This window comes from Saccoglossus kowalevskii, chromosome 2 (genome assembly GCF_978046115.1).
Source record: "Saccoglossus kowalevskii chromosome 2, keSacKowa6.1, whole genome shotgun sequence".
In the NCBI taxonomy this organism is placed as follows: Eukaryota; Metazoa; Hemichordata; class Enteropneusta; family Harrimaniidae; genus Saccoglossus; species Saccoglossus kowalevskii.
In genome coordinates this window covers 23,415,055-23,428,184 of record NC_140642.1, presented here as the reverse complement: position 1 = coordinate 23,428,184, position 13,130 = coordinate 23,415,055, and the positions used below count along the sequence as shown (strand labels likewise).

Genomic DNA, 13,130 nt, shown 5'->3' with positions numbered 1-13,130 from the left:
GTAAATTCTGAATATAACCACTGCACGGTCGACTCGAAACACAAGGAGACCGGAAAGAAAACGGCAGCGAGCCCTGGTGCTGTCATTACATCTATACATTGTAAATAAAAGACGACATGCATGAGGCAAACGAATTAGTTTGTAAAAGGTGCCGCCATGAAACCAACGTGTGGTTATGTAGTGGCGCCGGGTTTTTATGGAAAAGCATAACACACACAGGGGAAAACGACATGAGGGTAAAAAGACAAGAAAAACTTATCCTACCAGCTAGAATGTCGAATGCCGCGGCTGCGGCGATGACCCACGCTAGAAACCTGGACAGGAAAAGCAACAGAGCCAGGCAGAGCCACTCAGAATCATTCCCTGACGAGGCGGAGAAAAATGAAGAGTGATTGACGGCTACCTATGGCGCTGCCATGTGGCCTCGGTCACGTGGGTTCGTGACATAAGGGGTAAAAGAATCTTGAGGTCATGGGGCTTCCCCTGACCTAGATTCTATCTCTCCGTCACCGGCAGAATCGCTGATTAATGCCTACATTTCAAAATAGTCATTTTGACTGATTGGAGACTATGGTGGGTAATTGAACGTAGTGAATATACACATTTATGCACATATGCGAAATTCTTGTGATACATTTGTTAAAGAAGCTCAAATTTAATGTTGATATCATAAAGACTCTTGCACATTGCTACAGTGAGAAATATACTTTTTTTTTGGTGTTGGTGTAGAATAGGGGTCCGTAGTTATCTCTTGGAAATATGATCAACAGCAAAATACATGTAGTGATGATGAGGTTTAAACTTGTTCTGCCCTCTTATGACAATATTGTGAATTACTTTGTTTTTTTATTCCGTGCATGGCATGCATTACAAATTAGGAAAGGTGAATGACACTGAATTTCGTACCCTACACCTGCTCCCTAAACCTAATGCCAAGACACGCAATTATCTTAACAGTAACTTACATATGCATAAACAAACTATGACATCATGGTAACAAAATGGGCATCCATGATGATAATTCTTTATTTACTAATTCAGACTTGGAAATTTTCTTCATGTTTAGTCAATCTTAGTGTAGGTTTTTTTTCCCCCAATTATTGAGGTCACTGAAATTTATTCATCAAGTAATTGGTATGTACAACTGCATTTTCAAGAGCTTATTACGCACCCCTAATCTACACCAACGTTTTTTTTTTTTTTTTATGTTATAAATAATAATATACACATTGCAATCTTACCCACAATCTTATGCAATTTGTACATTTTAACCTCGTCTGGCAAATTTCACCAGAAAAGCGATTAAGTGGAGACGCTACATGAAAAAGTGTGCATACCAGCTTTTTTTTCCTAGGAATTTCAGTAAAGCGTAAGAAGAATTCGCAGCAAAAAAATATAGGTACATGTAAATACAATGCCAAACATACAACCAGAAATGAAAATATAACCCTGTTTTACACAAATAATTTAAAATAAAGTTTATATTCAAAAGTACAAACCATACAGAATTGTAGGCAATTCAATGAGAGCCGTACCATAAATAATATTAAAAAATATACATTCCTAAGCATTAACATATTTCATTGAATAAAGTAACAGTACTTTCAAGTTTCCTGTCAACGTACTATTTATTAGAAGACAGTGGTTGTCGCCACAAGTCATTCAAAGGTGAAAAAGAACACATTTTACTCGCGAGTACCCATCGTTGTGATGCATAGTGTAGGACCCATACTGAATGCCTGTAATCGCAACAACTACTGACCTTCAAGTATTTTTCTCAAAGAAAGGATTACAAAAACTGATTATTCAAAACTTTCTACATTCATCGTAGCTGTCAGAGTACACTCATGCAAATTGGCCATTTAGAAAACAGAATTATTTTAGGACAATTAATTAATTTTTTTTCCGTTTTCAGTGAATCGGCCCATCATGCAAATCATAAATATCATCACACTATCTCAGGCTAATTTGCCTTTTTAAACTACATTTATCTTAATTTTCTTTAACTTTTATTTTTCACTGTTTTGTTTTTTAAATTTATTACATAACAGCCTAAAATGATTTAACTTTCATTATGGTGTAATGAATGAAATTATTATTATTATTATATATAATCTGTAAATCTAAATTCATCAGTGACGGTAATAGTAACCTAGCCACCACTTGTACTCATGCAAGTGTTTCTAAATGATATTGTAAATGTACTTCAAACATACAGTTAAGTAAATAGTAGATACCCTAATTTTTCGATACTGCAAATTTAAGCAGTAAAGTAAACCTGTATAGAAACCAGTCTTAATGAGCCTTGTAAACCAAAAACTTTCTTAAAGTGACAATAGCTGCAACTATAAACCTTCCGTCTCCAATTTGTTATTATAATACCGATAAAATACTTGTCTCAGATATATATGGACTTTGTTCAATAAATCACTTGCAAGTGAAATCAAAGAAAGCTTACAATGAATTCCTGTGTGCTGACACAGACAGTATTGGAGACATCAAAATGAATTCAAAATTTGCTTTTCAAACAAGAAGCTTGGCAACTAATATTTGGATTCTATTTGAGATGCACAACATAAAAACAATGTGATTCACATTATCAAAATTTAGAATACATACAGAAAAAACATTTGATTTTTCATCCATAGTTTTTAGTCTAATTAATTCCAGAGCACCTCTGTGATAAATTCAATAAAATTAGATTTTTTTAGATTTCAGAAATGGGCTAATAATAGATGAACAAATTGCATGTTTATCAAGATTACTAAACTAATCATGTCTGTGGATCACCAAATGAATTATTATACAAATTAAACAATTATTATGCATAGATTTAGGTCTGTATATTGTTTCAGATCGCACATGTATAAAGTTACATTATAATGTGATGATTAATCCTAACTAAATTAGTGGAAAGCTGAAAAGTAAATTATTATGCAAATTAGGTAATTATTATAGATGTATATAAATCTAAAATTAATTACATCATCACATTGTGTTAAGAGTATATATGTACCAAGATTCACTGAATTAAGATAAGTACTTTCACAGACCATCTATGTACGAAGCTTCATTGAAATTTGATTTAAACCCAAAAATTAAGACTTATTATGCAAATTAGATAATTGAGATATCAGTGGAAAAGCTGAAAATGGACTAATCATTTTGCAAATTAGGTTAATTATATGCATGCATTTTTACCCAAAACTAATCAAGTGTGTGCATTAGTCCAGAGCATCTATGTACCAAGTTTCATTAAAAACCAACATACAGTTCTTGAGGTATCAGTGGAACGAACGAACAGACACACATACACACAGGCTAACTGCAGAGACTCCCATTGTGTGCTTCACACACAGGAGTAAAAAAAGATGGCAGTGGGGTTGAGTTTTCCAGAGGCCAAAACCTTTTGAAATCCAGTTTTGTCAAGCTAACCTCAGGGATTATGGAACAAGATGACACCTTCCTGGGGGTCCTGGGCGAAATGTCAAAAACATCACCATCTTGAGGGGACCTAAGCGATTTCAACAAAATGGCGACTACTCGACCTCTAGTTTTCACATCACATTTTATACAATATTAGTCTTGCCTGGGGCCACGTTGCCCATGCAATTGTGTGGAAAATAATATTTCGTTGAGACATTACTTTTCTTCCTTTAATAACCTAAAACTAATGCAATGGTTCCGAAATATTAGTTTTTGATGAAGCAAAATTGATATGATAGTCGCCAGTGATACTCCATTTCAAATCCACACTTCTATACTGTCAAAAACTAGGTGTTGATGATGGGGCAGCAGGTGGGAAAAGTTAGGTGCATTTTCAATTTTATCTCAGCCCTCAATGACTCCAATAACTTCATGCAGGGCTGCGAATGTCCGAATCACTTTTTATAATTGTTGACATATTTTGGACCAATGATAAAAAGCCTATTTGCAGATTCTATACGTGCTATCTTGACAGACTCCTCAGACAGCTTAGTACATCCAACCAGACGGAGATAAGTCAATCGTTTCATGTTGTTGAATGTCTTGACATGCACGTCACCGACAGAGCGACAGCAGCTGTTGCACAGAAGAAAACAAAAGACATAATACTGTAAATTTGATTAATTATGGTTTCGCTATTTTTACCAGTAAGTAAAAGCCACTAAATTAAATATATGCGACGAAAGAACTCGTTGTTTGTCGGTTTAAAAACCCAGTGAAATTACTCAAAGCATCCAAATACTGAATTTAAATGCTGGTAAACATAAATGGTATTACACTCGACTGCAGATTTTGACAAACATGTACTTCTGTATATACCAACTAAACTCAAATAAAATTATTTAAGACGTGTAAACTGATTTTGATTATTTAGCGTTCATTATAAAAAGGTCAGATCTCTACAATATACAACTTCATCATTTCAAATCAGACTGTTTTTCATAAGTTGGAATTTATTAAAAAATTTTTTTTGCTCCAAGTAGACATATTTTGGAATAGGACTATTAAAAAATGCTGCTAGTGATAGACTTACCTCAGATCAAGTCCTTCAAGCTTTGGGAACAGTTTGTCAAATGCTGACACGAGTGACGCAGATAAACGGTTACAGAATGATAGTCCTAAATATTTTAAGTTGGAACCAACACTTCTGGATAGCGAGTGTATTCCCAGTACAGATACACTGTAACAATCTCTTAATTCCAGCCATTCCACACCAGGCGGTAGATTAGACAGAACCACATTCTGACAGTTAGAACCTACAAGGAAATCAACCAACAAATCAACTGTGCTTGTCAAGTTACACACATTTATTTGGTAAAGGGATGAAGTGCCCAAGCCAACTTTTTTACCCATTCCCAAAATAAAAGCCACAATTTTTTTTTTCAAATTGTGAAGGCCAGAAGCCAACAGAGATTTATCTCCATTTGGTCCAAAATTATTTTAAAAAAATACACTGAAACAGGAATAATGTTGCGTTAAAATTTGGAAGGGAAAAGTGATAATGCTTGAAGGTTTACATTTTAACCAGTACAAACATTTTATGCTTTACTGACTGTGTGCCTTTACGGAAAACAATTGCTTCAAGCATTTTTTTACTTAAGCTTTTCATCACAAATTTACAAAATAGTCTTGTTTATAGTCTGTACTTTTCTTCAGAGGATTGGGACAAAAATAGCCAAATTGGTGCTACAAAATTAGGGTTCATTTATTGAATATTGAAGAATATAATAAAAACAAAAGTGCAAGAAAATGTGGGCAAGAAAGTCTGGTGGTGAACAGGTTAATCTGTTTTCTGAGTACCGGTATTTATTACGTACATTAGAAACAACGCTATGAGGTGACTCGCCAGCATAACAAATATACTTATAGCAGAATAGTTTGAAAATGTTTTGTGAAAACATTTTCCTCACTGAACAGGTGAAAGATAGATATTCCACGATTAGGATCAAGGTCATGTCTGTCTCAGCCATAGTTCAGACCAGAGTTATTTGTACATATTTTACTCAATACCACATACCCGTACCACAAGCAGTAAACACACATACACTAACTGCAAAGACCATTGCGTGCTTCGCACACAGGAGTCAAAAATCACATGCTACTCACATGATAAATCCAGCTTCCTCACATTGTGTAATCTTTTAAAGATACGAGTCACATCTGTGGAATTTAGATCCCTTCTTCGTAGAAGGTAGGACTCTTGTAAAGACAAGTAAGTGACACTTTGTAACTGCTCTAGGGCCACTTCAGATAGTGGAAAATTGAGAGAGAATGGCAGCTTCAAAGTCTGCAGACGTAATTGCTTGAGAGGATGATCTATCTGCATTTTGGATTCTGAAAAGAAAAAAAACAAGCCCTGAATTTAGACAGGAAGAAATGTAAACTGACACACTAATGCCCATAACTGATGAATTCTTGAATATTGCACCTGAAGTTGAAAATAATATAGGTATAGCTACTTACTTTTACGCCGATTTTCTTTCAAACTTATCAAACCATTATCATCCTTTGGGGGAGTTAGTGCAGTCGATAAATTAAACTTGAGCCCATTGATTGCATGTAGCGTCAATGATTTCAGTTTAGGTAATCGAAATAACACGTACTGCAAACCTTCACCGGTGATTTGAAATCCACTACCGGTTGTGGCAGTGTTCGCTTTGCAGAGTGCTAACGTGTGCAGTTCTTTCAGCTTGGCGAGATGACTCAAGTTCTCATCCATCATCACACTGATATTGCCTAATTCTAGCGATGTCAGTCGTTTGAATGCAGTTACATTTGATAACAAGTCATTGCCGTGTAGTAAACTACAATCTTTTAGCGCAAGCTGCTCAAGATCCAAATGTTGACGTAGCGTTTGTAAATTAGCAAGTTTCATTTGCATCGTTAAATGCATACCCTTCAAGTAGGACATATGTCGAGAAACTTTCTTGAAGTTTTTTTTACTCAACTTTGTCAATTCCACTATGCGTACATTACGCTGCTTCATCAATTCCCATGATGCGTCTTCATACTTATGAACATTGACCAACTTAACAGTTTTTTTAACCCAGTTACTCGGGTGATCAATAATCATCCTGAAAGTGTGATTCACAAGACGTAACTTAGTCCTGTCTTGAGGGGTCAGGAAAGAAAATACTAGCATGAAGAGATCAGCAGGTAATGTCATCCAATCTGGTATGAATGGAGGAACATCTTCTCTTTGCAGCAAACCTTCAATATCAGCAATTAACTTTAAGTGGTTCACTTTCAAAGCTTTACAAAAGCGCATATAATCATCGGCAGTGATCAATGCCATACCATCAGTGTAAATGACTTTGTTCCTATAAATCTTGTGAAATGCGGCAAGTAACGACCATAACCATGTTGGTGTGGGTAAAAATGAAAAATGAGCTTGACATTGTTTATCTGTGAACGATAAAACAAGTTAATATGGTTAATGCATTTTCCATCCACATAACTAAATGCATACTAACTACTAGATAGATCTAGTTGAAAATCGTTTTATTTTTTTAAAAAGACACATTTAGTATAGACTAGTATCTAATACATGTCCAATATCACTTAAAGTTCATGGCTGTATTTAACAACTGTATATTCAAAGTTGAACTTGTATGGGGGGGAAACGGGATGGTAATCAGAGAAATAAACTACTAGTACTCAGTTTTCTGGCTATAGATGCTATAGTTTACAACAACTCAATTCTCATAACCAAGTACTGCTTTGACCAAAGATCTTTGTTAAATTACTATATTTGTTTTTGTTAATTTTGAGCATGTTCTTAGCCTACAGTAAAATACTTTATTTCCGCTTGGAATTTATTTTCGCTATTTTCGCTGAAGGTGTGATTCAGTGAAAATAAAATCCTGTGAATATACATTTTTTCCTATATTTCTTATTCAACTCATCAAAACTCAGTGAAAAAAAATTTCATAAAAAAAAAAAAACACCAAAAAAACAAAATTAATTCCAGCTACAATAAAGTAGTTTACAGTATTACATCAGTGTCTGACGCTATGGATATTTGTAAAACTCGGGGGTTTAAGATTGAATGCTACTCCTTGGGAAAGCATAAACAAGCAGCCTATCGGCTGAGATAGCTCCGCTGTTAGCAATGCACATTTCAATTAAAGAACTGAAGACATCATTAGAAAATGAACAATATGTATAGTATCAAAGCAATCGGACTTACAGTTTTTAACAAGAAGTCGAAAATATCACTTTTTACCAAAAATTACAAAAATATTCACGAAAATTAGAGAATTGAAGACATCATCACGAAATGAACAAATCTGAGAGAGGTCCACATGTAGTACCTATATGTGTAATATCAAAGCAAAGCAATCGGACTTGTGGTTTTTAACAAGAAGTCGAAAATATCACTTTTTACCAAAAATGACAAAAATATTCACCAAAATTAGAGAATTGAAGATATCATCACGAAATGAACAAATCTGAGAGAGGTCCACATGTAGTACCTATATATGTAGTATCAAAGCAATTGGACTTGTGGTTTTTAACAAGAAGTCGGAAATATCACTTTTTACCAAAAATGATAAAAATATTCACCAAAATTAGAGAATTAAAGATATCATTACAAAATGAACAAATCTGAGAGAGGTCCACATGTAGTACCTATATATGTAATATCAAAGCAATCGGACTTACAGTTTTTAACAAGAAGTCGAAAATATCACTTTTTACCAAAAATTACAAAAATATTCACCAAAATTAGATAATTGACGATATCATCATGAAATGAATAAGTCTGAGAGTGGACCACATGTAGTACCTATATATGTAATATCAAAGCAATCGGACTTACAGTTTTTAACAAGAAGTCGAAAATATCACTTTTTACCAAAAATTACAAAAATATTCACGAAAATTAGAGAATTGAAGACATCATCACGAAATGAACAAATCTGAGAGAGGTTCACATGTAGTACCTATATGTGTAATATCAAAGCAATCGGACTTGTGGTTTTTAACAAGAAGTCGAAAATATCACTTTTTACCAAAAATTACAAAAATATTCACCAAAATTAGAGAATTGAAGATATCATCACGAAATGAACAAATCTGAGAGAGGTCCACATGTAGTACCTATATATGTAATATCAAAGCAATTGCACTTGCATTTTTTAACAAGAAGTCGAAAATATCACTTTTTACCAAAAATGACAAAAATATTCACCAAAATTAGAGAATTGAAGATATCAACATGAAATGAACAAACCTAAGAGAGGTCTACCCAAGGTACATATACATCAAGTATCAAAGCATTCAGGCTTGTAGTTTTCAAGAAGAAGTCGAAAAAGTAAAACATTGACACGGACGACGGAGACGGACGACGACGGAGACGGACAATCACTCACTCATATGATAAGCTCCGCTCGACAAAGTCGACAGCGGAGCTAATAGAAGAGGTCTTACAAAAAGAAATTTAAAAAATAAAAAAATAAATCCTAAGCGCATATTTTAGCACATTTACATGTAGGGGTAAGCAAGAATTTTGTGTCAAAATCTCTTTTAGCATTACCGTAGTTTGAGAACTGTTTTGGTTCACTGTCAATCTGTTTTTTGAAGAAAAAAAATGTTAAAATATTATGCATAAAATGCCATTTTAGCAGAGGTTTCCATAGACCACAATGAAAACATTTCCTTGATAAAAACCTACTAAAAATATTGTAATTTTTTTCAGTACTCCTTAATTGTAAGTCACTATATATTCTTTTTCACCATACGTCACCAAGCAAAATTTTGAGATATTGAGATGTACACTGCCGAAATAACTCCCTCAACCGTCTTCTGCAAGTAACCTCTCATTTCAATTATAGCGGAGACAACATTGTTTGCAATTTCGCATATTTCTGGCTTGACAAAGAGGTACGCACCCCAATATGTATTCGGCAGAGTATAAAGAAATACTGCGATTTATAGATTTATAGCTCTACAGGAAAACGAAAAATGTTGTATGATATTGCGAAAAATTACTACTGAACTGAACCAAGAGAAGAAACTTTTTAAAGACACTGAAGATAAAAAACGTAGAACAGATCACGGTACGGAGAAGTGTTCTTAGCAAGTTTATACTGATAATTGTTACACATATCACAATGGTAAATTTGGATGACAATAACTTAAGCGAATAGGCTATTTTAGCTACCGTGTATCCTGTTTATTCAAGATACCTAAATCATATATTGTCACAAGACTCATGACTGTTTCTTTTTTCCATCAGCTCAACAGGATAATATTCTGATATGCATCAGGCCATGTAAAGAAACAACAAAACAAGCACGACACCAAAATCATTTTCAGACATGTTGTTTTTATAAGTAATGGAGAACGCTGTTATGATCAGCTCTGAAAGAACTTGATTGAACTCTGGCGGATCTCGGCTCTAATTCAGCCCTGACAGTTTAAAACATTGTCTCGTCAGTCAGTTTATTTCAGAATTCAAGCTTTTTCATATTATTTTTTCACCAGGGTATCTGTATAAGATCATATTTTTGGCCAGCGAGTAGTTCTTTTATTTAACTATTTTACCAGTAGCGATACATTTTCGCAACAAATTGTCATACCTTTACCCAGACATTTTTCCTGTTTGACTTTTGAGGTGATTGAAATGAATTTTATTTACCCTTCTTCTTGGTGCGAATTTGTCTTTGATTTTGACATTTTATGATCGAAACATATCATTAAAAATTGATTGGCTGATTTTTTATTTGTTACACCATATTTTATTTTTGTTAAAGGAAAGAGTTCCTTTTGTACCCCCATCCCTAACCCTACCCCTACCCTCCAGCACTCCCCATTTAATTGTACATGCCTCCTCCTAAGGACATCTATAATTATCTAGAGGGGGCATATACAAATGAATTGGGTAACAGGAAGTGTTAAAATTAGGGTTAGGGATGGGAGGTACAAAAGGAAATGGCGACGTTTTGAAATGACAATGTGCTCTACAAATATCTTTATATGAAATGCAGCTAAAAAGTAGCTGAATAAATCGCTTGATGTGCTTGTAACTAAACATCTTCTAGTTGTAGGTTTTTAGGTGATGAAAAAAAAATATATTTTTTGACAGAAACTGCAGTTTGTAAACATTGGGTATGGATCCAAAACTAGGGTGGGGTATAGATCTGATTGGCTTATGCAAGAGGAAAAAAAATTAAATAATCTCATTTGTATAACAAAAACCCAGCATACACAAGGTCTTTAATTATGCTGTACAACTTTAGCCAGTCGAGCATAACTTTTTGTAGAGAATTTAGTGATGCGTATAATTTATGCTCAGTGTGATACTTGTTCCTTAATAGAAATCAACTTCTCGCAGACAAACAAAAATAAATTTCTCCTTTCTGAACGCCAAATTATCCAATCTTGCCTGCAAACCAAGGTAACAGAACCAGGGATGTGGTACAAATCATGTATAACAGTACCTCACAGTTGACACCTTCCGACAAATTCAAAATGGGGTTCAACAATAATGCTAATTAGAATTTTCCTCTCTATCCAATGCCCAAAATTATCACTACCGGTGTATATTGATGTATCGATCGATCCACTGCCACTGTTGTATGATAAAAAAAATTCACACTTGGCGGCAGCCAATGAACCGACAAACCGAGGAAATACAGATGTAGTACACAGATACCCACTCGTACTGTAAATTACTTGATACGGCTACTGACGATGTGTATCAGGGTAGCGTTGCTCTTTGATAAAGAGTAAAAATATTATTAAGGTGCAATTGTATGAATAGTGCAGTTGAGTACATGACCAGAAAAAAAATAGCGTGACGAAGCGGCCATTGACTAATACTATTATAAAACTGACATTTAGCGACCATTTTGTTACATAAGAAAATGTGTCTCCTTTCGCTCAGATGCTTACCTCATGTACTTAGTGAGAAACTTATTTTCGGTTGATTAGCTTGTGTGAGTTATGCCATATTCAATACGTCTTCCACGCCTGCGAGTTACCGACAAAACAATAAATTCAACAACAGCTTCTCGGCAAAACTAAACAAATGAAACATGGCCGTTCGAACTTTGACCTAAAACGACTCCCTAGCGAAATAGAAAAAAAAATCTCTTGAGTCCATGGCGGTTCCAAAACGAAAGGCATTTTCGGAAATGAACGTGCTGGCTCCGGACATGATAAGATATGATTTATTTCACCAATAATAATAACAATTCTAGTAATCTTATAATAATAATAATAATAATAATAATAATAATAATAATAATAATAATAATAATAATAATAATAATAATAATAATAATAATAATAATAATAATAATAATAATAATAATTGCGGTTGCTTTTCAGATCATAAATGAACAGACATATCTTAAATTTACACAACTTGTGAATATCAAGTATGCCCAGTTTTTTAAATAGAGGGGCAGTATGTGCATTGTAAACAGCAAATGAGATAAGCCGTACAACTTTCTTTTGCAAAAGAAGGATAGGCTCTAATAGTGTATGATAGGCGTTTCCCCATACTTCTAAACAATAACTAATATGCGGGAGAATCGGGGAATTGTATAACAAAAGTAAAACTGATTTGGGCACATAATGTCTGATCTGGGAGATAGTACCAACTTTGGGGGCAATTATTTTTTTTACTTTTTCAATGTGAGGTTTCCAGTTGAGGTGCTGGTCAATGGACACGCCAAGATAATTGATTGAACAAACGCCCTCTATCTCAAACCCATTTATATCCAAGCTGCCCTCAATGCCCAGGTGTTTATGAGGCGTTTTAATAGTCATGCATTTGGTTTTTTCTACATTGACTGTAAGTTTGTTGGCACTGCACCATTCACAGACTCTTTGAAAATTGTTGTTAGTATGTGCAAGTTTGATTGTGTTACTTTTAATATACTGAAAAAGGTTAGTATCGTCTGCAAATAGGCGAAAGTCAAAAGCATTAGTTGAGTTATTGGTATCATTTATGTAAATTAGAAATAAAAGTGGGCCAAGAATCGATCCTTGTGGAACACCACACTTTATTGGTTTATATGTAGATGTAATATTGTTAATTTTCACTGATTGATAACGGACAGAAAGGTAGTTTTTAAACCAGAGTAGCGGGAGCCCTCTGATCCCATAATATTGTAATTTGTGGAACAGAATATTGTGATCTATAGTATCAAAGGCTTTTTTCAGGTCGATAAAAATTCCAAAAGTAATATAACCTTTGTCCAGTTTCTCGGCTATGTCTGAGATCAGGTCGGCTAGGGCAAGTGTTGCGCTGTGTTTTTTACGAAAACCAAATTGTGTTTTGATAAGTATACTTTTTTTCTCTATGAAATTAATCAGCTGTTTATTAACAATTGATTCAACAATTTTACTAAATGTAGGCAGGATAGATATAGGTCTGTAATTGTTGGTATCTGTAGTAGGTCCTTTTTTATAAATTGGGGTAATTTTAGCAGTTTTGAGAGAGTCTGGAAAAATGCCTTGGCTCAGTGAACAATTGATAATACATCGTACTCATGTCTGTGAAACCACCCGGTGAAAATATCGACTAGCGATATTCAAAATAAAATAGTTTCATGAGTTTTATTTTTAGAATATTCAATTATTATTTTATTCTTGACTCCCTATTTTCATTTTATTCATAGTGAAGTTCA

At 34.2% G+C, this 13,130-nt stretch overlaps 1 protein-coding gene across 1 annotated transcript; it reads right to left on the bottom strand.

The window, feature by feature from the left end:
- Nucleotides 1-635: 635 nt before the first annotated feature.
- Nucleotides 636-11,539, bottom strand: LOC102807012 (uncharacterized). Its single transcript, XM_085493104.1, has 5 exons — nucleotides 11,386-11,539; nucleotides 5,950-6,891; nucleotides 5,593-5,820; nucleotides 4,520-4,742; nucleotides 636-4,062 (listed from the first exon to the last, which is right to left on the bottom strand). Exons 2-5 carry the CDS (start codon nucleotides 6,779-6,781, stop codon nucleotides 3,882-3,884), a joined length of 1,464 nt encoding a protein of 487 aa, XP_085349230.1. The 5' UTR covers nucleotides 6,782-6,891; nucleotides 11,386-11,539; the 3' UTR covers nucleotides 636-3,881.
- Between the last annotated feature and the right edge of the window lie 1,591 nt (nucleotides 11,540-13,130).

What these genes read in the sequence shown, in the direction of transcription:
- LOC102807012 (XM_085493104.1), bottom strand. Translation starts at nt 6,781, where the DNA reads ATGGCATTGATCACTGCCGATGATTATATGCGCTTTTGTAAAGCTTTG. An exon ending in GAAAGAAAATCGGCGTAAAA is followed by an intron (nt 5,821 to 5,949) that starts GTAAGTAGCTAT and finishes TTTTCTTTTCAG; the next exon opens with AATCCAAAATGCAGATAGAT. An exon ending in GAGGAAGCTGGATTTATCAT is followed by an intron (nt 4,743 to 5,592) that starts GTGAGTAGCATG and finishes ATTTCCTTGTAG; the next exon opens with GTTCTAACTGTCAGAATGTG.